We start from the raw sequence: 25,436 nt of genomic DNA on the forward strand, positions 1-25,436 counted from the left end.
GAGTGTGAAACATTATGACACAACAACAAGTGGAAAAATGACCTGAAAACTGTGAAGGTTCAGTTGTGCTGCAAACTGCAACCTAAATAATGACCCACTGTCACTGAAACAGTTCACATTGTCCTCATGTTAAAAACTTTAAAGTATTTAATTTGAATGTTACATGCTAGGCTAGGAGTTTGTAACAGGTAGCTCTGATGAATGTTAAAGAATAAACTGTTTTAACTATAAATTTAACAACAAAGGATGGTTTAAGCTGTTTTTAATATAATAAATTGATTATATTAAAAAAAGTTTGTGTCACAAGAAAGTGACACAAAAATATCATTAATTTTGCAAATATATTTTTTGTCAGAAAGTTGGAAACTATTAGTCTTTTTTTTTCATTTTCCACAATTTCAACATCCCACAGAAGGGATGCAAACATTTTGTATTCTTCTTTATTTTAAAATCTAAATACATAAATTAAACAGAGCTCTTCAAAAATGACAACAAAATTCCCAAAGTAGAGATTTATGGAAATCTTTAAGTTGTCTTTTTTACAGCTCCAATTAAGTGTTATTTAGCTACACTGAAGACAAATATGGCTCCTAGTTTAAAGACAGAATGGGAAATTAAATGTTTTCAAGAAACAATGAGCTCAATGAGCTTTGGCTACATTGCAAAAAAGAATGGGTAAAAAATTTAATCTGTAGACGTGTGAAAACCATCTATTTATCTTCTAATTTACAATAAATCTCCATTTTATGTATATTATATAGACATAATTAAAGTAAATTTGTCACAGATTTCATAAGAATGTGTCTCTTCATGCTGCCACCAGGGGGCGACATCAGAAAGCTTTTATATACTGTAGCCTCCAAGCAAAAACGAACCTCCTATCTTGACTGTGAAATCGTGAGCCACCATGCAGTTTCTGGCTGCCAGGTCTCTGTGGACAAACTTCTTGGCGTTGAGGTAAGCCATGCCGTCTGCGATCTCAGAGGCCATTTGGATCATCTCTTTCAGAGTGGGAGGTGGACGCCCCGGGTTATTCTGAGGGACAGGAGACAGATTTTAAACGTATGAGCCACAGCAAACTGGCTTGTTTTCCTGAAATGCTCTCAGCTAGCGCCAGAGGTAACTGTTTAAATCCTCTGTCAACATCCCTCAGTCCTCTGCCCACTAGAATGAATGTGTTTGCAGACATTAAACCACACAGCTTCCAGTGGCATTTAAACGTTACACTGGCAGTGATTTAATTACAGATATTAAAACATCCAATGCAAATGCTTTTGCAAAAACTGTGGAAATAATCTTGTGTTTCTGTGTGCAATCTTTCATGATGTGGCAGTCAGAGAGAACGCTAAAACGAAAAACTAAACTAAACCCAAAGAAGAATAAGGTTAAAAGAAAAATACTGCCTTAAAAGAAAACAGTGGGACAGAAGAGGAAGAGAGTCACACAATGATGTACCAACATCACTACAAGTAGATACAAAGTAGGACAGGACGATACGGCTTAAAAATAAAATCTCAACTTTTTTCATACCAGATCTGATTTCCGGTTTTAAAGAGATTTTTTTTTTCTTGCTTTCCTTTCTAAAAAAATGACTCTTTAAAAAGTGGCTTTTAGTTCAATTATCTCTTCTTTGAGTTTTACTTTTATTATCAGAAAAAATACTGAATTTCTCCAGCGGTACGTCTTCAAATTAAGAGAAAAAAAGTTGCTTAAATGAGAAAAAAATCTTCTAGTTATCAGGATTTGACGTTACCGGCTCAGTCCACCTGGTTCTTTCTTCGAAACAGACTCAGTAGTTTGAACAATCGTTTCAAAGTCCTGCCGCTGATAATAATTTGATGCCGATGTGTTAAAATGTGACGTGTTTCCTTATCTGTAAAACCAATAGAAGAACTTCACAAGATGCTCAACATTCCTCATTTAATATTTTTTATCTTTTTGTGTTCGAGTTCTCATAAAATTGCTACTTCATTCTCCTAATATGACTTCACTCTTAAAATATTATGGCTTTATTCTCATTTTATTAAAAAGAAAATCTTAGCCCTAATATTCTCAAAACCCCAAATAAATAGAAGTTGTAAAAGACGCTTGTCAGGAAGATGGCGGCACTGGGTGTCAAAAATTTAATCTTCAAAAGCCAAAAATTGATTAATCGATAAAACAGGTTAAGTGCCTTCAGCATTTAATTTGGCATCTTAGTTCAGAGATTTTCAGTTCAGAAAATCTCATCAGTAGATTCTCCAACTCACATTCTTGCCTTTAAAAGTAGCATTTTCATTCGGGGCTAAAAATAAAAAGAACCATCAGAAATTTGAATTTATACATCCCGGACTGGGACCGGTGGTGTATTTTTTCCACAAAAAAGCAGAAGTGAGAGGAAGAAACTAAACTAGCGAGTGAAACCGCTGCGAACAAGATGTGCTACCTCAGCGTCAGGCCGCAGAGAGCGCAGGTAGCTCTTCAGGTCTCCATGGGTCATCAGCTCCATCACCACCAGCGTCGGCTGGCCCTTCGACACGACGCCCATCAAGCGGACCTGAGAGGAAACAGCATTATTTATTACATTATAACGTATGTGACGTATCTCTCATCTTAAATACTCAAATTTAAGACTTTTTAAGACCATAAATGAATAAAATTTAAGACCTATATCACAACAGAAATGTACAAAAGAAATAAAGGAAATCAAAACTGTTGAAACTTTTGGTTTTTTTTATTGCTCTTTTTCAGCTTTGTGCTTCTTACATGGCATACGGATGTCTAACTAGCTAGCAAGCAAGTATTAGCTTGCTAGCTTGTTACTGGTAGCCTTAACTGTGTTGAGTGACAATGTAGTGAGCAAAAATGTTTGGGCATGACTTAAGCATTTGCCTGACAAAAAAAAAACTAGATAGAATATATGAGATTGAATAGTCCTGCCATAACAAAAATACATGTTATTAACATATTTAAGCCTTAATTTTCAATAAACAAATTTAAGACTTTTTAAAGGTGACCTATTATGCTTTCTTGAACAGGTTAATATAGGTCTATGGGCTATAAAAGAAATATCCATGAATTCTTTTTGCACAAAACTATTCTTAGATAATGAGATTTTAGACTAATTTGATCTGGTACTTTTGAATTTCTTACAGAATGAGTTGCTTTAAGTCGTCTTGTCACTTTAAATCCAGATAACCTGCTGCTGTCCACAATATTTACACTTCCATGTGAAAATGGCTGCAAACGATGTGCAATTACGCAACTACATCTTTGAAAAGCAGAAGTAGAGCCTTCTACACAACCAACAAGAATGCAGCAAGTGGTTTCTGCATTCTTTTGTCAACAACAAAACACTTGCTGGATTTCCCCCAGTGTATTATAAGCCTGGCAGGCCACCAGGCTTTACCTGACCCCCCGCCCACCACCAGACTAAAGGTTTTTTGTTTATTTTACTTTAATACATCAGAAAAGCAAGTCGTGCTAATCTAGGTTTATATATAATAAAACATTCAATATATTTAACAGAGATAATGGGATTTGTTTATACATACAAAACCTACAGAGTAAATAGTTTTATTTAATGCACTGCTATATTTTCTTTGTTATTGATGTTTTATTTCTCAAATTTCTCAGTTTGTAGCCATTTTTTAACACAAAAACAAGGTGGGCGATTGGTGGACTTCCCTAGCACCACTACCGCTGGGCTTAGCTTGTCATCTGGGGGAAACCTTGACTTGCCTTTTCCAGCGGTCATTGTACAGCATATAAAGTGGTTAAAAACAGCTGACTAAATGTATTGGAGCTCATCTTGGGTTGCTAGGTGATGATGGAACTTTGCTAGGGTTGCTAGGTAACGGGCTGTGCCTGCTGGTTTGTTACATTCTGGCAGTTTTTGAAACTGCTATTTTTCCAGACACCAAAAGAACATTTTTTAAGCACTTGGGCTGATTTTTAGAACCAGTAGAAACCCAAATGATAGTACAAAAACATGCAAAATTAGTGTAAGACTTTGTAAGGATGCGCAGACATCTTGATAATCAGTTTCTTTACCACATGGTGGCAGCTGAAGGCCTTCATGACTGACGCCTCGTTCAGGAACTCGATCCTCTCCCTCAGGCTGGCCGACTCGTTCACCGTCTTCACCGCCACGTGCGTTTCGCCCTCGCCCTTCACGATGTCCTTAGCGATGCCCTCGTAGACCATGCCGAAGGAGCCCTGGCCCAGCTCCCTCAAGATGGCGATCTTCTCACGCGGCACCTCCCACTCGTCCTCCTCGTACACTGCAAACACATTTCAGGTTTTACAGCCTTCAGTTTCAGGGGAATACAGGCAGGCAGGTTAGGACAAGCCGGACCAGAGCATCTTCCAAGTTTTTATGAACACAATTAATGTCAAATTCTCTGATGAAGCAGCCACTTCGGTTTGATTTACTTGAGTTCAAATGCTTTGATGGCTAAAGTTCATTTGAACCGTTTAACGGATAAAACTGAGTAAATAGTTCTGCAAGCTACTGACTGGCAATGATGTTCTGCACCAACATCAAAAAATGTGAACAGATTAAATCAACTGAAGATTATTTACAAACAGGAAACATCTGGGAATTTCCGCTGACAATGAAACATTTAAATGCCTCTTGAAGAACTGGGAATCTGACAAGAAATTGATCAAACAATAAAGTTAAATACAAATACAATTAGTTGAACAGTTTTTCCGCAACAACCTTGAGATTAATGGTTGAGTTCTTTACATTTTTGTTATTGTTTTAGATAGTTTAAATTAGATACTTGGTGTTTTCTCTACTTGATGAAAATGATTTGACCTTTCAAATCTTTTCCATCACAACCGGATGTGTCACACACGGCTGTTTAAGGAACAAGAAGCCACTCACTGCGTCATTAAATAACTTGTTGCCAGGCAGTAGCTATTGATCAAATCCACTTGGTAACTTTAAAAAAAAATTATTTTTGGCCATGCAGTGTACATATTAATTTAGCTGAATGGTTGTTTTTCTGTATCTAGTCTATGAATCAACTCCTTTGTTGAAGCGAAACTCTTTAGAAAACACAAGCCGCTAATGCTGTTGATTATTTCAGCTCCATTTAAACGGGATCCACTGAATGAGGCGCCAAAATCCCTGTGGCGTTAAAGAAACGTCTCAAACTCTTTCTGCTCACCGTCATTAGCGCTCAGGTACTCTGGGTTTGAAGAGGCGTAAATGGGTCCGCTTGGTCCTTGCGTTTGACTGAAAGGAAGCGAACAAACACCTTGAGAGGACAAAGTGATGAGAATACATAAAATAAAAGACTGAGAGGGATGTGAGAGCTGCGTACTTCTTCCTGAACATGACGAATCCTGCCAAGCCCAGAAAAACCAGCAGGACAACGCAGATGATCGGCCCGATGATGATCTTCACGATGGAGAGAGGGTCGCCTGTTCAACACACACAGTCACATTTCAGGTGGGAAAGAAAACGCTCAAAGATTCACTGGCTGCTAATTATACATGAACTGGATGGACACAACAACAACAATCATTTTATCTACATTCTGAAGACTTTTGCAGATAACTGTTTAGTGAAGCTCTGATTTTAGAAGAATTTAATTAAACATTGGAGGAAATGTAAGAAAACAGCACTTAGTTTTTCAATTTGTATCTAAATTTGGTAATAATCTTCAATGATCTGAATTTTAGAGTAAAAAAAAAAAAAAAAAGATGCAGTAAATCACATAAAAAAAACACAAACTATGATTTATTACTGATCGCAGATCAAACTCCAAACAATATCTAGGAAATATTCTACAATTTTTTTTAGAGCTACTTTCATTAAAATATTTCAAAGTATTTTAATAACCAAACTGCATTCAATTTAGTCTTTTTTTTTTAAAGATTTCTTTTGGCACATGACCTTGTTCTGAAGAGGCAAAACCCGTAAAATGTGTGTTTCAACAAGTCAAAAACCCCAAACACACCAGAAATCAAACCGTATCTTTGTTTAATAAAATTTTCAAGGATGTTTTTAGTTTATGGAGTAAATATTTGGGTTTGTAAAGAAAAAAGCAGATTCTCTCTGCATGTCTGTAAATATTTTCTTTGTGTTTCACTTTGGATAAGAAAATTCCCAGTGACACTGAGAAATATGAGCTTTATTCTCATTTTTTAAAAACACGTTGCTCCTAGTTTGAATGCAAATGTACTTTTTGTCCCTCGTCTCCTCTGGTGGTTTTCATGAAAAGTCGTCTCTGAGCTCAGTTTTTCTTCAACAGACACTTACTGGGGTCCTGGACGTAGAAGTACGAGGGCTCGGTCCACGACCCGTTTCCAGCCAGTGACGTGGCTCGGATCCTGACCGAGTAATTCCCAGGGTGCATCACTTTCAGCCTGCAGCCACGGGACGCTTTGTACATGTTTCTGGACACGCAGTGGGGCAGCTCCTGGAAGGAAGTTTGGGAAAATTAACAGTTTTTTTTTTTTTTTTCCTGATTTTTAAAAGGTTATTTTGACTTTTATGTCGATATTTTATGACGTTCTGCTTTAAAACTCCATGTTTTGTTTCTCCCCAGTAGAAAAACAACATGTGTGGTTACAAAAACATGTTTTTAACAGAAACAACAGGCATCAATCCCCGAGATGAAGCGTATGTTTTTTCCACTTGTTTCCATGGATACTAAAACACAGCACAGCACTAAAATTACTCGCCCATTAGGCCTCATCAAACTACAATCAGGCAAATTTCAAAATAAGTCACGTAGGCATGGCCTCTCCACACTGTGGATGGAGTTAATTTGTTGCTTATAAATTTGTTAAAAGCTGCTGTTAGTCATGAATAAGCCAGAAGACGCTGCTGCTCTGTGTTGGAGGATCTACGCAAAATAAGCGAGTCTTTACCTCAGGGTCTCCGACTCTCTTGTAGTTCACCTCATACAGGATGATGATGCCGTTTGGAGCTGCAGGCTCCTTCCAGTGTAGGTGCACCGTGTTTTCTGTCACTTCATGAGTGATTTCACCCAAAATGTTATCAGCTTTATCTGTGGGGAACAAAATCTTTCAGAATCACCTGTTTCAACTTCACAGTTTCTACAAATTCAATATTATTTCAGAGAGATTTTTCAAATTCTCTTCTGAGAGGCTGCAGGTCTTTTTTTTTCTGGACAGAATTGGGAAAATTCATGTTGCAAAAGGACTGGAAATTAACTGGACTTATTTAATTTTAAGATGACTAACATAATTGTGACAGTTTTTAGTAACTATTTGTGTAGCTAAAAAATCTACCAAGCACCTTAAACTATCCAATTATTGATTAGTTAATCTAAATAATTAACAGATCAGCTCTGCACTGTTTTTAAGTTAAGCCGAGCAAAATGGGATGAAATCTTTGCATATTTTTTTAGCTGCAGATGATCAAAAGTTCACTAAAGCGATGTTATTTTTTTGGATTTTAGGCAATAAATTGTTTATTTTCTTATTTTGAAAAGGGCTTGAATTGTTTATTTGCATCTTTTAATGTATTTCCAATATTGCATAAATTAAAAATTTCCATCAGAATCATCAATAACTAAAATAATTGCTAGTTGCAGCCCTAATCAAAAGCTTACTTTTCCATTCGAAGGTGTTTTACCTTCAGGCATGGTGCGGGCGCTGACGTACGCCGCCATGCTGCAGCGTCCCTGGTCAGTGGGATGGTTGCAGGCGTGGACCTCGATCTGGTAGCTTGTGAAGTGTCGCAGGTTGGAAATGACCGTGGACTCCTTGGCGTGGACGACCACCATGGTCTTTGGGTATTCCTTGTTCTCGTCCTCGTCGTTGGGGACGCCGGTGCTCCCCGGCAGGCTGGCGGCGGTGGTGAGGAAGGGCAGTGTCCTGTTGGCGATGCCCATCACAGAGCGCCGCTGTCTCGGGCGTCTAGAAAACGCAGACGTGTTTAAGTAGAAAAAAAACACTAGGGCTGTCAACTTTAACACATGTGATTAATCTAAAATGTTTAACGCATTTATGTTGATTCATTTTGACCTAAAGGTTTCTCTCTTGCAGAGAGTTGCTTAGCTCAAAGCAGCGCATTACACGATCTTGTACTGCGGTCAACGGTGCAGAACTGCAAACGCGAGTGAAAAAATGAGCAAAGAGAGAAAATTTTGCTTTAAAAAACATCAATGCCCAGTAGAGAGGCTATAGACCTCGATTTGTGTTTAAATCCCGTCTGTGTTTCCTTTGCTGCATTACCTGTCAGATTACCGTCAAATAAAATGCAGCTGTTAATGTTTCTAAATTAGGTCTGAAACAAATGACTACTTCCTGAATATGAAAACTGAGATGTTTGGTTTGAGACATTGAGAAAATGTGTTTTTACATTTCGAGCTTATCGAGTGAAGCTCTGATTAATTGCAGCTCTATAATGGGATTAATCTAATTAAATTTCAGAAAAAATTACAAAAAATACATATCTGAGGATTTTCTAAAATAAAAACCAGCCGTTTGACTTACTTGACCTCAAAAACTTCATTGTGAAGGTAGTTTTCAAAGGTTTTCCTGTACTCCGAGTCTTCTTTCTCCTTCTTGAGCTCCTTGTCCGTTTTTGGGCAGGCACAACATTTCTTCCCCTGGCCCTGGTCCTCCGTCTGGTTCCACTTCTGCTCCTCGTCACTGTCCACCTGAGTGGGCACCCGTGACGGCAGCTTCATTCCTGGTGGCAGGCAGACATGTGGAGCGGGGAACACAGAGGGACATGACAGGTGAAATAAACAGCATATTCGCTATATCCACACACTCCTGCAGGGATTGTCTGTCATTGTCAACCTCAGCAGTGGAGATAAATTAACCCTGACAGGACCTCCCTGCAGACTCCAATCTCTATAAACATGCAGGCATTATAGAATCGATGTGCGAGCGCAGATCGGCGCTGACGGCTGGAGGCTGACGTGAGCCGAGCCGGGCTCAGAATAATTGAACCAAAATAAATGTTTGAACTTCATTTGAACCCGAGCCAGAAGCCAAACGAGGGTCTGGACTGTCTGACGTTTCATTTCCAGATCACATTCACGTAAAGGAGAAGGAGCTCATAAAAAGAAGTACAGGTGATTCTCAATAAATTAAATTAGTTTCAGAAAAGTGCTGCTTCAGTAGCTTCGCGCTAAACACAGACTCGTTGCCATGGCAACCGGCTGACAGCAGCTCCGCTAGTTGACAGAGTAGAGATTATGTTCAAGTGTATAAAAAAAAAAAAAACCTGAAAAACATTTCCACACAAAAAAGATACGTAAACATAAAGAAACTGAACGTTCAAGTCCATTACAGTTCTATGCTTTTAGGCTTATTGAGCACTTATTAATAACAATTGATTGTCTGAACACTAGCAGTGATTGATTAATTTAAACACCTGCTCTACTGATGATCTATTAGAGTAAGAAAGTAGATGTTTTATGTCGCGTTATTTTAGTTTTAACTGAACCGAAACAAACCAAACGATGCAGCACAAGTACATGCAAAGCTAGCATTACTAACCTACTCACCACTTTCTCAATATATACATATATATTTATTAAATGTTTTTACTGGCCTGTGAAATGTGATACTCTTGGAAAAATAACAGCAAAACATTGCGTCACTTTTTTATATTCTTTGCCTGATTGTGTCCTTTTCCCAACAATCATCAATATAACCAACTGGATGCATAGCAAAGGTGCATGTGTGTTGCACAATAAGTCACGTGACGGCGCATCCAGCAACATTTATCAGTGGAGAAAGTACTAAAAATCTTTGTAGTGACATAAGCTCTCATGCACAGCCATAAAAAAAAAACACTCTCCTGACCCAGAAGGCCAGAAACCAACAGCGTCTCACCTTTCTGACAGTAGTCAAACTTGTAGAGCTCGCTGGCCTCAGGCTGGCGCTGGTAGAAGACCAGGTAGTGGGTGATGTTCCCGTTGGGATCGTTGGGAGGTTTCCACTTCAGAATGATCTGAGACGACGAATTGGAGGAAGACATGGGGTCCAGTGGCACAGAGGGTTCTGCACAGACATTGAGGAAAGAACTGTTAACCAGGAAAGATATTTAATGCTCAGAAAACAAATGACAACTAGGATTAAAAACAAAAGACTGTGTGTTGAATACTATGGACAAAATCCCCTTGTCTTTCTTCTTTCATGCCCATGTTCCTAAACAATTGCATATCAATTTATTTTTGGAGTATTTGGAGTTAAAGTTCAGAAATATTCTCAAATGTAATTTTGCTGAAAAACCTTGTTTTATTTTCTATTTCCATTCATTTTTATTCTGATTCCCATTTGGACCAGTTGACCAATACGCCTCTTGATCACTCTAAAACAAGTCTTAATTAATTGCAGTCACACAATCCAATTTCCTCTTACATAAACTATGACTAGAATGGAAATAATACTTTGGTTTGCAAAATGGGTACAAAATATTTAAAAAGTTTTTACTCAGGTTTTCAACAATCCTCTTCTATCAATGGTAGCTTGAAGAATTTAGCTCAGAAAAAAGGACGTATTGTTAGCGAGCTTCTGGTTTCTGTGGTGTAAAATGCAACAGAAGTTTACAATGGAAATGCACTAAATGCACATTTTTCTGTGATTTTGAGATAACCTACTTCATAGATTTGGTTCAAATCTAGAGATAAATCACAGCTCTTTATTTAGAAATTACGAGAGGAAAATTGCAGTTTCGATCCACTTTGCATTTCAGATTGCTGCTCGATAACGCGGCGCTTACTGGCACGCAGCCGCTTACTCGGGTTCTCCCCGCGCCGCTTTTTAGTGTTTGATGTGTCATCAACTGCTTTGGTTTTTGGTCGCAGGCCTTCATGCCACAAGTGGAAGGAAAATGATACTCTGCTTTAATTTTTTTTTTTACTTTTACAAATAAAAATCTGAAAATTGCTCCCTTTTACTCAGATGATTCCAAATAAAAAACTGAATTTCCTTCATAAATCCCTTATTTGGTACGTATAATCCTACTGTGCGAGTTAAACTCAGCTTCACAAAGGTGTCTGCCAACATAAACAGAGTCAAAGTTGAAACTCAGTGGTGGCAGAATAATGCTACGGGAATGGTTTTTCTCAACAGTGATGGGGTTAAGCAATGAGACAGCATATAAAAAAAATTTAAATGTTGAAAACCTTTAATTTTGGTTGAAGGCTCACTGTTGGATCAGTGGCCCAGTCAAAGTCCAGACCTAAATCAAATAAGGAATCTGAGGAGGTTTTTAATTGCTGTTCTCCATTCAATCTGAATAGGCTTGAACAACTTTGCCAAAATAGAAAGATGACCCCAAAATACTTGGAGATTCTACAATCATTGACTAATGAGGGAACGGCATCAAATGTACACCACACTTTTCAGATTGATCTATGAAAATTAAAAACAATGTATTCATTTCCTTTCATTTAGAGCAGTTTTTTTTCAAATTGTGGTTCCAGGACCACTTGCAGTCCACGTGTAAACAACAGTTTATTTGCCATGACGTTAGCTCAGAGTGCGACGCTACAGTTAGCTTACCAAGGGATTGTGTTTAAAAGTGATAATGGATAAATGGCTTAAGAACGGGTCACTAAAAAGAAAGCCTGAAGATACCGGGGGAAAGTTTCCCAAGGTGAGTTGCAGAACTTTTGTTTTTGAACATTATTTAGATACATAGCTGAAGGTCTGTGATATGACGGTGACGAACAGCGCTGCGCCCCATGCTGACTAACTGCATCTTAGCACCTAAAATAAAACTATTTATGTTTGCCTATCTACTGGCTGACAGAAAATGTTTGTTTTTGCCAACGCAAGTATATATGTGTTTTATTATGCCTCTAAATTACAAGTAGCCTTGAAACTTTATCAGTGCTCACAACATTGTAGTAAATAACTGTTTTTTATTTCCATTTGTTAGAATCCATACTTTTCGGATCTGTAAATAACTCAAACGCTCCGAGTTGATGTGCTCTTGGTTTTATTGTCACATTTACAAAACAGCGCCACCCTTCATATTATGAGGAACAAAGTCAATGAGTTAAGAGATTAATATTCTAATTTGAGGATGTATATATTAAGATTTTGTGTTATTCCGGAGGTATATCATCAAATCCCAAATAATACATTAAAGTTTGAGATTATAATGTGACAAAATGTGAAACAAATCAAGGATTATGGACAGTTTAGCAACTAAACAATGGACTTCTTTTACCCCTCTGTGAAGCTGCCAGCACAGTTATGAACTGACTTTGTTTTAGTTCAAGGTCATTTTAAGGACTGAGGTAATTGCATCAATCAATGTCAACAAACTCCACATGACTAGAAGTTCAGTCAGTGTGAGATTTATGAAAACTGAGGGATTAAACACGAGAGAGTATTGGTAGGATTAAATACAAAAGACTTTAAGTTGCTAATCTCTGTTTTTACTCTGTTGTACATTTATAGTTTCAGATGATTTTAGCCTGAAAGTCTTTACAGATGACGTGGGAAGTGTGTGTAGCAGCAGAATATGCAATATGTAGTGTGTGTGTGATAGATTGAGATTTACTGCCCCTGTGTTATGACGTTCCTCCATGACAATGCGACGAGGTGGTTCGACCGCATTGTCAGACCAGGTTTCATCAGCGCCAGCTTATACTTAATGACTGCTTTGCCCTTCCGATGAGGAATGTTGGTGAGACGAGAAAGCGACCAGGAACCGGGAGCAGTCGCCAAACGGGCAGAAAACAACGCTCCCCCGACACGGCTGGCTGGCCGCGGCGTCTCGGCTGGAGATTTGTTTTGTGCGAGCCACGGATGTCATGTTTGATGCGGTTTGCAGGGAAGGAAATATATGTTGTCTAAAAGGAAGACAGGCAGACAGGTCACAGTGTCTGTAATTAGGCCGAGCTGCACGAGGCAGGCTCTGTGGGTGGCAGGGGACACGAAGTTACCGAGGAACGGAGGTTTGGTTAGACACCTTACATGAGGTGGAGCCCTGTCAGGTCAGCGGCAAAAATAACTGTCCAGCTTCCTGTTCCCTGTTGGCCTTATTTTTGTTTTAAAGCAACAAGCGACTGGATGATGTCCAGTCCATGAATTTCATCATACTAGACCTACAAGTAATGATAAATGGATAAAAAAAAAAAAATTAATCTGCAGATTTTTATTTAACCACCTAAGCTTATTATATACAATATTGGAAATATATTAAAAGATGCAAATAAACTAATAATTTTATTCATTTTTTAAATAAGAAAACTGCTACTGTCTAAAATGCAGTATCAACATTCTTTTAGTGATGATTTGTAGCGAAGGATGCATCTGCATGAACATGTGAAAATCTTTTCTGCTTCATTCAACATCATTACAGTTTAGCGCTTAGATAATTTAATCTAATAATAGATTAAATTATTAGATTAATAATTTAATCTAATTTTTTAGATTAAATTATTACTAATGAGACAGAAAAATGTGCTTATTAGGTGATTTTTATTTTTAAACAGACCTTTAACCAAGTTAAAGTAGAAATATGCAACTTCAGGAGTTTTGTGTAGAACATATTTACAGTCAAAGGCGTTTTTTATCTTTAGAAAGCAAAATAAGTGTATTGTAAGCCTGACAGGCCTCCAGGCTTTACTTGTGCCCCCACCAGGTTTATCATTGCTCATTTATTTCAGTTTTTTTCTTTTTTTTTATGTCTGCCTTTTGTTGGTGTTCAGATATTAATCTTCCAATAATATGTAATTATCAAGTGATATTTGAAAATTTCCTGTCAAATTTAAAAAAATTTTAACTCAAAAACACGGCGGGCCGCTGGATGAATGATTGCTGAGTGCTCCAACCACCATGCTTAGCAAGTTTTCTGGGTGGAAAACTTGAAAAATTTATATATTTTAAATTTTTTGGGTTTGTTACTGCTCTGAGTTTGTTGTTCCTTCAACAATTAGCCTTTTTTTGACTCGGTATGCTCCAGTTATAGTTAATCAATTACTAAATTAGTTGATTATTTCAGGAATCGATTCATCACAATTAATATGATTAATCGTTTCAGGCCTACTTTTGATGTTTTGATGGTGAATAAAATTACAAGCATTAATTTGATCTCACAAAAATTACATCAAGATAGGAAAGGAAGAAAAAATTGGAGCCATTTATTTCAGTCTTACTGGTGGCATTGGTGCGAACGTAGATGATATTGCTCTTGGCCCCGTGGACCTGATGCTCGTCGGACGCAGAGAGCTGCGTTTTCACCATGATGGCGTACTGCGTCCACGGCTTCAGCGGCAGGATGAGATGACCCGGCTCGGCCTGCTCTTTGTCTCGGCGAGGCGGGTCGACGTCGGCGATCACCCAGCTGTTGGAGCCGCAGGCGTCCTGCCCGTCAAACTCCGTTACATTTTGAAAAGGTCTGCAACAATAAAAAAACAACATAAAAATGAAGCACAGTGGGTGTTTTACATGAGGAAGGAGGCTGGGATTTAATTTGTTTTACTGCAGTTTGACAGAGATATTGAAGCAATCGGAAGAAGACATCTGATGACTTGTGTTGATAAACTTTACATATTATTCACGTAAGATAAGTGTTACAATTTGTATAAAATAGAGTATATATTCAAAGACAGATAACATCAGATAAAATTAATGGAAGAGGATAAAAAGAGGATTTTTATGTTAATTGTCCAAGGTGACTTTAGTGCAGCTCTACTGATGTCTTTTATTTAAAATAATACAAACCAGCAGAAATAATAATAATAACCGTCCGGTTCTGCTCCCGCCTCGAGGCGGACTTACGCTTCTTTGTAGAGAACCATGAAGCCCAGGAGGTCTCTGAAGTCCGGAGGCCAGAACGGCTCCCACTTGATCATGATCTTATCGCTCATGGTTTTGACCTGGGTGAACTTCAGCACGTGGTTCTCGCCTGGAAAACAAAGAGAAACAACAATTTGCTCAGAAAATTCCAGCAAAATCATGATTTGGAAAATATGTGGAGAAAAATATCTGTGTTTATAGATTTATTTGACACTTGTCACCTGCAGATTTTGCAGAATCATTTTCCCCCCATCTTCACAAATCATAAGGATGCAGATTTTCTCTTACACACCGATCCCATAGTTTATAAATTAAACTGCTTTTCATAGGCTTCTAGAAAACGTAGTGAAAAATCAGCTCAAAAGTTTCAATACCTTGGAAAGTCCTAATTATTTCCCCACTTGACATTTTTGTTGCCGTTTTGTGCTAAAATGTTACAGAGCTGAAGAATTATATCATTTTAGTATAAAAACATTCCTGTCGATTTTTAGAAAGATAATTTCTTTTTGTCTTCTTAGAAGTCCACATGTTTACACATACTCTAGGAAAACAGTAATAAAGCCTCTTAACGCCTCAACAAAGAAAAGAAAATGTCTTGTTCTGTGCAGCTGAGTGGAAAAATTTGCTCCAGTCCGGTGACCTTCACAGCTGAGATGCTTGTTGTCCAAGTAAAGGTCAGATGGAAACCAGAAGTTTAAGAATTTATACAAGCAAAAATTTGAAAGATGAGGATCTGAACAAATTAAAAATACAAAAACTGTTTTGATTATTACAGTATCAGTCTGATGAAGCAAAAGCCTGTCTAAATGTTGTTCTTCAGACAATTTATCCTGGCTATTTTCTCTGAGAAAAGAAAATTTAGGATTTATTTTTGACCTAATTTAGCAGCCAGCCTCTTATAAACAACTCATTCTTCAAGCAAAGCACGTCTTTGGAGGGATTACTGTCAAAACTGTGTGGTTCAGCGCTGATTGAGTGTTTTGTTGCGTTTTTTCCTCTCCCAGCTGGAACCAACAGTCCTGCTGTCGTCGTCATAGCAACGGTGGGGCTCTGTACAAGTTTAACCTTTATTTAAAACTTCTTTCACGGACAGAGACGACCAGAATATTTTATGCCCAATCATTTGTCAGACTGGAATTGAATACACTGAGATATATAGTGGGGCTTTTATATATATATATATATATATATATATATATATATATAAAAGAAACATTAAGAAGTCATACAACAAAAATCTTAAACTTTCAGAGAAAATATTTACAAATTTTTCCACAAGAGCAGCAAAAAATAGCTAATTTTATTGGGATTATTCTTGGTAGAACCATGTATAATCCCAAAGATTACAGCAGTCTGAGTTCATAAAATAATAACACAAGGTTTGAACATCTCACAGAGAGATGGCTTCATCCTCTGAAAATGGAAAGATGGTGGCACAACTGCAAAACTACCAACACATGATCACCTAAACGGACAGAGAAGCAACTAGGAGATTCTTGGCTACTCTGGAGGGAGCTGCAGAGATACACAGTTTAGGTGCAGAAATCTGTTGTCATGACAACTATCAGTCATGCACTTCACCGATATGGCCTCCAAACATGTGCAAGAAGGTTATCTGGTCAGCCAGTTGTAGCCAATTTCGGTCAAAATTGTAGGTGTAATACTGTTTGGTGACGCGTCTGTCGGGGGGAAAAAAGGCCAAAAACAAACACTGCGCAGTCAAGTTGAAGATAAACCTATTTCTTCAAAGACTGGAATAAGTGGAAAAAAGACTTCAAACTATATATGCCAGAAATGATTGAGAGTATTTATGCAAAATGAGGAAAAATAAAAAATGTAGAAAGGATGTCAATTGATTCTACTTTGTATTCTATTGCCAAGATCCACTGAATCAATCTATTGTAATGTTGATCTGTAGTTTCAAACAATGCTACACTTGTTATAGTCCAACACTATGTGAGTTTTAAACAAAAACTAGATAGAGACAGAAGAGAGAGTGTGTTATGTGCAAATAGGCTGTGGAATGTGAACTGAAGGAAACAAAATAACAAAACAAAAAGATCTTTCAAACTTCTTCATAAAATCCCCAAAACATTTAGTGAAGTTTACAACATGCTAATATGTAAAGACGTTCAAGGGAAAGGAATACTTTTGAATGTTTTCCACTGTGCTGCTTCTTCTTAGAAAAACAAAATCAGTGTAAATGTCTCCAGGAAGTTATCTACAAACACAAGACAGGAAGTGACCTCTATAACAATAACAGCTGTGCCATGCGTCAGTGTGTGCCGTCTGCTACAACAGTCACGTCTGCAGACTGTGGTTCCTTACATGAGGCCTGGTCTCCGTTGGTCTTGGAAGCGATTTCGTTCTTGACCCGCCGCTCCTTGGTTCCCGTCACCTCCTCCATCTTGCGGATCTCGAACATGCAGAGCTTGGAGTTGTAGTGGAAAAACATGCGGCCCTGCAGGATGGTCAGCTTGTGTTTGGACCAGTCCCAGAGCTGCCGCAGGTTCTGGTTATCCAGGGCGTAAAATGAATAATTCCTGGAAAACAGCGCATGGACTCACAGTGAGCATTGAAGGCTATTTCTGACTGCAGAGCTTTAAATAAGAAACATCCACCACAATTTCAGGATTAAACTTTGTTTTTTTTTTTGTTTTTTTGAGAGGTCAAACCAAAAGCACATAAAAAGAAATTTTGAAAAGGTCAGACTGTCTGTTTTTAACTCATAATTACAGGAAGAGGCTCTGAAATAGTTAAGGACAAGGGAGGATTACCCGATTTCCTGTTCTTCTCCGCGAATGAGGCGGAGTTTGCGGAAAAATGAGAGGGATACGAGAGCGTAGGAACGTCGCACTGTGAGGTAACCAGTGATCTCCTCCAGCTGGCCCAGGCTGGCCTCCAGCTCAGCTGCAATGTTGTCTAGAAAAAAGAAAAAGGAAAAACAATGAAACAAATCCTAAAGCCATAAAAGTGAGTTTTTTTTTTTTGTGGCACTAGAGACATTTATTAAACAGTAGGTGGACATAAAGAGAAGAACAACACATTTGTTTTATCATCAGCAGTATCTTTAATATTCTATTTCCATGTTTTGTTTTCTAGCTGCTTGATTGGGTGCTCTTGACGTAGCCTCTTTGTTTTGGACAAAGTCAACAAGCCTTTGTTTTTCCCTGCAGCGCTGACGGGTCGCACGCTGTCACGTGACACCACTAAATGGACCGCAGGTACTCACTTCCTCCCCGCAGGTTGATGACCAGGCTCCCATTGAGGACGGTGCAGCCCCTCAAGGCCTGGGCGGCAGTGACAGAGTCCACCGTCTTTAGACCCATGCACACTTTGGGACAGGGCCCTGCGCAGGGCGTGCAGTTGAGACTAACAAAAAAAAAAAAAAAAGGAAAAAAAATCAAATCAAGTTGTTTAGAAAATATCTAAGAACAGAAGTGTGTGCTAATCCTAGTACCTCTTTTAATAGTTCACCAACTAGTAGGTTGTTTACACTATAGCGCAAAGTGAGAATGTTTTTGACTCCACAAAATACACCCATTATTTAAATCTGATTATAAAGATAACTGGAGTAAGTCTGTTGCAATAAAACTAAAATACTTTAAAATACACTTTAAAATAGTGTTAGTTTATAAATCACTGAACCGATTAGCACCGTTATGCATGAATGATCTGCTGTTGTCATAGCAACCTTCCAGGCCTCTCAGGGCTTCTGGTTCTGGTCTCCATCCCCAGAATCAGAACCAAACACGGAGTAGCAGCATTCAGCTTTTATGCAACACAAATCGGGAACAAACTTCCAGAAAACTGTAAAACACTGAGTTGCTTTGAGTCTAGACTTGTTTATAGAGGCTTTTGTACCATAATTAAACATTAACCAACATTTTTGATTTGTAATCACAACACTTGGAAATGTATAATGTTTCAAATGTTGATTTTTGTGTTTTTATGGCGTAAAGCGCTTTAAACTGCCTTGTTGCTGAAAAGTGCTACAGTTATAAACTTGACTGACTAATTACTAAATTCATCACATTAAAAGGAGCTTGATAATTGTCATTCTGATGATTAATACTTTTTTAGAAGGGGGCAATTTTGTTTAAAGAGACAACATAATCCATTTTATGCTTGGTTTTGGCTGTGTGTGGTTTTCATTTTTGTTAAATTTATTATTTTTTTGTTGTCGTGTTTTATTATGAATATCTAAAATATCTTCCAGTTCCAGTGTTAGATGCTCTGGGCAAAATTTCTGCTTATTCTTTAAAAGAACAAACCTGCATTATTATACCAACATGAATATATCACTACAAAACAGCAACATTATTACTTATAACAATAACTACTGGGACAATTTATCACTTGCTTTATGCTTCGTTTGATGCAGTTCCCACATGTTGGTTCAACTTCAGACTTTCACAGGTTTACTTTTCATTTAATCCCTTTTAATACAATATTAGAAATGCATAAAAAATATGGAAATAAAATCTCCTTTTGAACAATAAAATAAACATTTTATTGAATAAAGTGCAATAACAGTATTTCTTTAGTGAATGCTTCATCATTTGTAGTAAAAGATGAGTCTGCATCAGTCCTTTCCGTCCGACTTACCAATAAAGTGTAGGATTGATCTGTTGATTATTTTTTGGATCAACCAATTAATATTTGACAGCAAAATATGCTTAACAGGAGATTTATTTTACTTTATTTTTTTTTTTTTACAGAATTTGAAATGGGTAAAGCTAAGAGTACCACTTCCTGAGTTCTGGATAGAAAATATTTACAGACAAACATGATTTTTTAAAAAATTTTTTTATCTTAAATTCAAAATGTAAATTTTTGGCACCATTTTGGCTTAATTACTGCTAGGAGTATGTTCTTTCAGCAAATTGCCTTTTTTTTTTTAGTCTATATATTCTGGTTAATAATTAGTCAATTGCTAAATTAGTTGACGGTTATTTCAATAAATCAATTGAACACGATTAATCTGATAAATAATTTCAGCCCGAACTGTGATTACTATGTTCATGTTCGGTCAAAGTCAATTTTATCAGAGGGTGAGAATATATTTTTGCTTGAAAATGGCCAAAAACAATTTTCAAAAAAAAGAAATCAAATTTAAAAATACTTTATTTGTCCCAAAGCGAAATTAATCTGTGGCTGTAGATTGATAACATATTGGTAAACAGTGGATGCAACATGTCTGCAAAGCAAAAGCTGTTGCGACAATGGAAGAGAGCAGCAGCTGATCTGCGACGCGGCCGTAGCAATGTTGTAACAGTAGATCAGATTAACAAACAGCTTCCAACAGCAAAACAATCAGCTCATGTGACGCAATTCTTAAAAAACGGCAGGCGCCTCGAGGGGAAATAAGCATTTCTATCTTCCACATAGCAAGCTTTGAGCATCGTTTATTTACTTAGTGCATAACTTCCCTGAACCATCTTGACCCTTCTTGCTTTTTTCCTTACTCTCTGGTGCCACATCTGCACTTTTACTAACTGCGAGGAGAGCACCGCTCATCCTAACAGCGAGCCAAAAAGGGGAACAGAGACAGTCACAGTGCGAAAAGCCAAGGATTCGAGTCCAAATGGGTTCACTACAGGTCGACAGTAGCCTGGAGGTTCAGATGTGCAGGCTTTGTTGATTCATTTCCCTGGAAAAGCGAGAGCAAATCTGCCCAGAGAGCGGCTACCTATGCTTGATTTTGAGCGGCTTTATTCTGGAGACGACGAAAAATCTACAGCTTATCTCCAAAAACTGGCTAAAGTAAACTAAACAAACACTTTAGTTTAATATCTGATCATTAAAATAGGCTTTACCCAACATATATGTATGGGTTAATATTACATTTTTTATCCAAAGATTAGCTTTATGCCTCAGAACCTCAAAGCAGAAAAGAGCGAGCATCTTTTCTGTCTGAAGAAAGGCTGCACCGGCACTCCGTCTGCTCTCTAGCTGCTTGTCAGGTGTGAATAAGCGCCGTGTGACTCTTTAGACGTGAAGGTGCACACTGTTCAAATGGGAGATTATGTACTCTGCAAATCCTCTGTGGATTAATAAAGGTTAAACACACATAACGTCACAAACAACCAGAGCACAACGGCTTTTCCTCGTCACAGCTCTGAGCGACGGTCTGGCTGGACTTCACCGCTGCAATCGGCTCGTTGACAAACGTTTTTATTTCCTGCAGAGACCGAAGAACGAAGCCTCCAGTCACAGTAAATGGACGGTAATCCCTCAGCGCCCGTCACGTTCTGCTGGTGTCTAAACATTCATGATTTACAGAATCACATTGATTTTTTTTCAGGACAAAATTCCAGATTTTCCAAGATTCTGATTTCAGGAATTCTGATGTCAAGAATTGTTTTGGATTTTTAGGCATAAATAAAGTTAAACTGTAATTTATGACAGATTTATGAACACAGTACTGGATGGATGAATGGGTGGGTGGATGGACGGACGGATGGATGGACAGATCGACGGATGGATCTTATAAAACCTTATTCTGTGGTATTATTCATACGTTTTAAAAGTTTCCCATATTTATTCCCACCAGGTGAATCTTTAAATCAAACGTTTTCCTTTTCCTTTCAGGCAGAAACTCTGGTTCTCAGCTGCTGACAAACTGGCTCTCAAAACAGAAATAAAACCCCAAACACGTCAGCGTGACTCCTTACTGCGATACGAGGACAAACGTCTAAACATAACAGGCTATAAACGACTGAACAGTGAAAGCAGCTTCACGTCTCAGTAGCTGCATTTGCATACCACTCGATCTCTGCAGTGCAGACACCTGCAGACCAGAGAACGACACCAAAATGAGGAACACTGAGTCAGAAACGCAGATGTGCCAGTCTTCCTGCACCACTGCAGCGCTCTGACCTCACTGTTGGTTTCTGTGTGCAAAAACAAACAAGGTGATGCCAGCGCTGAGGGGACTTCCAGGTCCTTCTGTTACAAACATGAAGCAGGAGTTCATAGTTTATATTAACAAAATAAGGAACATTTTCAATTCCAAAACCCTTTCAGCTACTAAATTATTGCATAAATAGAAATGTAAGCTCAACAACAAAGATACTTATTGTTTTTCTGTTATTCAACCATCAAATTTGTAAAAAAAAATCATATTTCAAGTGTTTCAGAAACTCCTGTTTCAGAAAATTATTCTCTAGAAATGTAAACTGTGGATGCTAATCATGCTTAGCATTTAGATGCTATTTTAGACTTGGAAAGTTTGGTTAAACTAATTTTTTGCACAATTTGCACACAGAAATAGTATTTTCCAACATCCCATTAGATTGTGTTTTGAAGCAAAAATTAACCCCTAGTGGGGAAAGAAAAGTGGATTTGTTGTTCATTGCTGTTGTTTGCAGACGTCACTTGTGCGTCAAATTAACAGACATACCAGAAACGCATTATAAAGGTTCCAGAGAGCGACACCAAAATGTTTCCTAGGAATTTTCTATGTAAAACTTTGTATTTACATCCATCCATCCATTTTCTGTACACCCTTTGTCCCTTAGTGGGGTCGGGAGGGTTGCTGGTGACCCATCTCCAGCTAACGTTCCAGATGAGAGGCGGGGTCTTTGTATTTACAAATAAATAAAAAATGTTAATCTATTAAATCAATCGTAATTATCTCATTAAGAGTCCTGGCCCTAGTTAATATAAATTTTTACCATAAACTGATTAGAGACTTTTAAGGAACCTTAAGCTTTAACACGGTTTTTAAAATTCCCTTTGAGGTGTTTTCCTGGTCTTTCTAAAAGTGGAAAATTAAATATTAAACATGACGGCGATATGAGCTCAGTGTGGGAGTCGGAGGTGAGCCTTGTTTTCTGCAGCAGAGCACAGAAGGAGCAGTTTTCAAAGTAAAAGCTTGATGGCTTTGGTTCAGCTTGGAGATATTTTTTTTTAACCTAAAACCAAAAAAATGGAGAGATCTGTTACTAAAAGAGAGGAAAGGAGGAACAACACGGGAGAGGAAGCTGATGAAGCTGCTTCCACGCCAACCCTCAGATTAGTCCACAGCGTTTTCACTGATGCACTCATGCTATAGGCTGTGTAATTTTGCGTCATCGAGGCCAAAGTTCAAGAAATCTCTAACACAACTCTGTGCAGACTTCACTGAGTTGGGAGTGAATCCACGCCAAGCGTAGTCAGAACGCTGTGTCGAGCATACAACACAAACAAATGAGTTTCAGTGTTTCTTTCTTCCATCTTTCTTTTTGTCTCTTAATTTCCCTTGTAGTTTTACACCCTTCTGGCCATTTTATCTTTCTTTCCAGATTTCTTTTGGCATCTTTGTTTTCCTTTTTCAATCTACCATTTTCTTGTCATCTTTCCTTGTTTTACAATCTCCTCTTCCTCTCCTTTCTGGATTTTCATCCATGTTTCATTGCATTTTTCATTGTTTTTCCAATCATCCTATCATTTTTCTTTTCTTGTTTTGCAATTTCTCCTTCCTTTTATTTCCAATTCTTGACTTTTATCCATCTTTTATTGCATTTTCTCCAACTTTTTTCCAATTCCCTCTCTGTTTTTCCTTCTATTTTCCTTTCATCTCTTCTTTTGTTCCCTCCTTCATTCTTTTCCCTTCCATATTTAATTGATATATGTTGAATTTTTTTGCCCCACTTCTGTTCTTTTCGATTACACATCAAACACAGGTGATGTAAAAAAGAAAAAGCACACATTTTGACTTAAAACAGCAGAGCTACGGAGCAAAGATGCTAAATAAAATCTATTCTAAAGCAGCATACAATGAACACTTCGCTGATTAAACATCTTCCCTGCAGGCCATCAAGCAGCCATCAGACCGTCTCGAGTGTCCACTTACGTGGAGGAGTTGCCTATCGAGTAGCCGGAGGGACACTCTGGGATGCAGGCGCCGTTGTGGATGACGTATTCGTAGCAGTCAGGGCTCTTTTCCTGCTTGCACCTGTTGTGCAGATCCTGGCAGAAGGCGAGGGAGACGCAGCGCCAGCCCTTGTAGGTGAAGTAGTTTTCTGGGCAACGCTCCACGCAGCTGTCCTCGTGCAGGAGGCCGCGGCAGGCCACGCAGTGCCTGGGCGAGTTGGGCCTCAGGCAGCCGCCCAGACACTGGTAGTGGCAGCAGTCGTCGTCCTTGGTGCAGGCCCGGTGTGTGCAGTTAATAGGACACACTGCGTGGAGAGGGAAGAGACATGCATTTTAGACGGAGCGGGTCAACAGCAGATTTTAGATCTTGCAAGCCATAAATGTACATGTGTTATATTATTTTTAGTCTAAATGACAATCGCAGAAATGTTACACAGTGAGATCTTTCATTCAGCAGGAGAGAAATCCCTCGCAGCATAAGGCAGAGGATCATCTGTCATGTGGCAACAAGCGTACTGACTGCAGACAGCAGGGGTCCAACCACTGGTCATTAAAGCAGCACATACTTATCCAGAACACTGGTAAGAACAAGTAAGAACAAACTGCAAACAGTATTTAAAGCAGAGGTGTCCAAAGTGACCCAGGGACAATTTGTGGCTCTCAGAGTCGGGTTGGGCGACAGACTTGCACGTTTTATTGCAACATCCTCATGTGATAATGATAAACGTGACAATAAGAATGATTTATTTCTTCTTTTTGTAGGTAACTGAATGGCTGTGAATGCATTAGGTAATTTTATTTCTATAGCACGTTTTCAGAAACAAGGCAATTCAAAGTGCTTCACATGAGTTAGAAAGAAATACAAAGAAACAACAAACCAAAGGAAAGAATAAAAGAAGAATAAAACAAAAAAGTGTAGACCCATGTTTAAGAATAAGTAGGCCATGATTTATAAACTAGAAGGAGTTTCTCTGGATTTTAAGTTTGCCCTAATTCCTGTTTTGGGTTGAGTGAACATATGAACTAGATGCTCCTGTTATAAGTACAAGTACTCCATAATTTATAAGCTACAAGGAGTTTCTAGGTTATAATATAATTATACAGCAATTATAGCCCAGCAAGCTCAAATAATCCTCTTGAGAAACATTCCCATTTGTAATCACATAAATAAGCGAGATCTGTTTCACTGAACTGCACACACCAACTGCATTTAATTATATTTTCTAATTTATTGACATTTGTTAATGCTCTCATTGAAAAATGTTATGGCACTGCTAAAAGATGCCACAAACCTGGACTCTAACCCTCCATGCTTCATACAAACATTTAATAACCTCTCAAAGCTTAAAAAAAATAAAAATGTCCTGCTGTTCTTCGAGAGAGATTGGAATCAGCTAAAATCAATATTGGCTGGTCAGAGCTTTCCAATGACTGTAGATCAGAAATGACGATAGGTGCTGAGTGAGTGACGGCCTGTTTCTGAAACGCTGTATTCATTTTACACCAATACAACACATTTTTCTCCAAATCAACAAAATATTTCCATAGAGTATTGGACATCATAAAAATGTGTTGTTGGTAACTGATGAGATATCAATGAGCATGTTTCCTCCATTTATGAATAACAGGTTCAGTTAAATGAATGATAAATTAAAATAAAAATTTCCATTAACATGATTTATAGTTTTTCATCTTTTCTCTTTCTTTTTCTACTAAACACTGGATGATAAAAGTCTTCAGTCTGATGTTTCGACCTCAATAAGCCCTTTTTTTGAAGGGCAATTTTGTGTACAGAGCCTTCATAATTCCTTTTATTTGTTGTTTCTGTAGTTTTA

The 25,436-nt window shown here is 38.1% G+C and overlaps 1 protein-coding gene across 1 annotated transcript in view; it reads right to left on the reverse strand.

Moving 5' to 3' along the window:
• The window catches only part of insra (insulin receptor a), a 63,320-nt gene that overhangs the window by 3,714 nt on the left and 34,170 nt on the right, over positions 1 to 25,436 (reverse strand). The window contains exons 3-18 of the mRNA XM_081598429.1: positions 23,582 to 23,906; positions 17,975 to 18,114; positions 17,520 to 17,664; positions 17,071 to 17,285; positions 14,725 to 14,851; positions 14,100 to 14,341; positions 9,817 to 9,984; positions 8,461 to 8,659; positions 7,598 to 7,881; positions 6,868 to 7,007; positions 6,254 to 6,413; positions 5,313 to 5,412; positions 5,157 to 5,224; positions 4,033 to 4,262; positions 2,426 to 2,536; positions 876 to 1,035 (exon numbers count right to left, since the gene is read on the reverse strand). Coding sequence (XP_081454555.1) covers positions 876 to 1,035; positions 2,426 to 2,536; positions 4,033 to 4,262; positions 5,157 to 5,224; positions 5,313 to 5,412; positions 6,254 to 6,413; positions 6,868 to 7,007; positions 7,598 to 7,881; positions 8,461 to 8,659; positions 9,817 to 9,984; positions 14,100 to 14,341; positions 14,725 to 14,851; positions 17,071 to 17,285; positions 17,520 to 17,664; positions 17,975 to 18,114; positions 23,582 to 23,906 — 2,814 coding nt within the window. The remainder of the gene's footprint in view (positions 1 to 875; positions 1,036 to 2,425; positions 2,537 to 4,032; positions 4,263 to 5,156; positions 5,225 to 5,312; positions 5,413 to 6,253; positions 6,414 to 6,867; positions 7,008 to 7,597; positions 7,882 to 8,460; positions 8,660 to 9,816; positions 9,985 to 14,099; positions 14,342 to 14,724; positions 14,852 to 17,070; positions 17,286 to 17,519; positions 17,665 to 17,974; positions 18,115 to 23,581; positions 23,907 to 25,436) is intronic.

The sequence above is a fragment of the Poecilia reticulata genome, chromosome 17 (assembly GCF_904066995.2).
Source record: "Poecilia reticulata chromosome 17, P_reticulata-male-v2, whole genome shotgun sequence".
In the NCBI taxonomy this organism is placed as follows: Eukaryota; Metazoa; Chordata; class Actinopteri; order Cyprinodontiformes; family Poeciliidae; genus Poecilia; species Poecilia reticulata.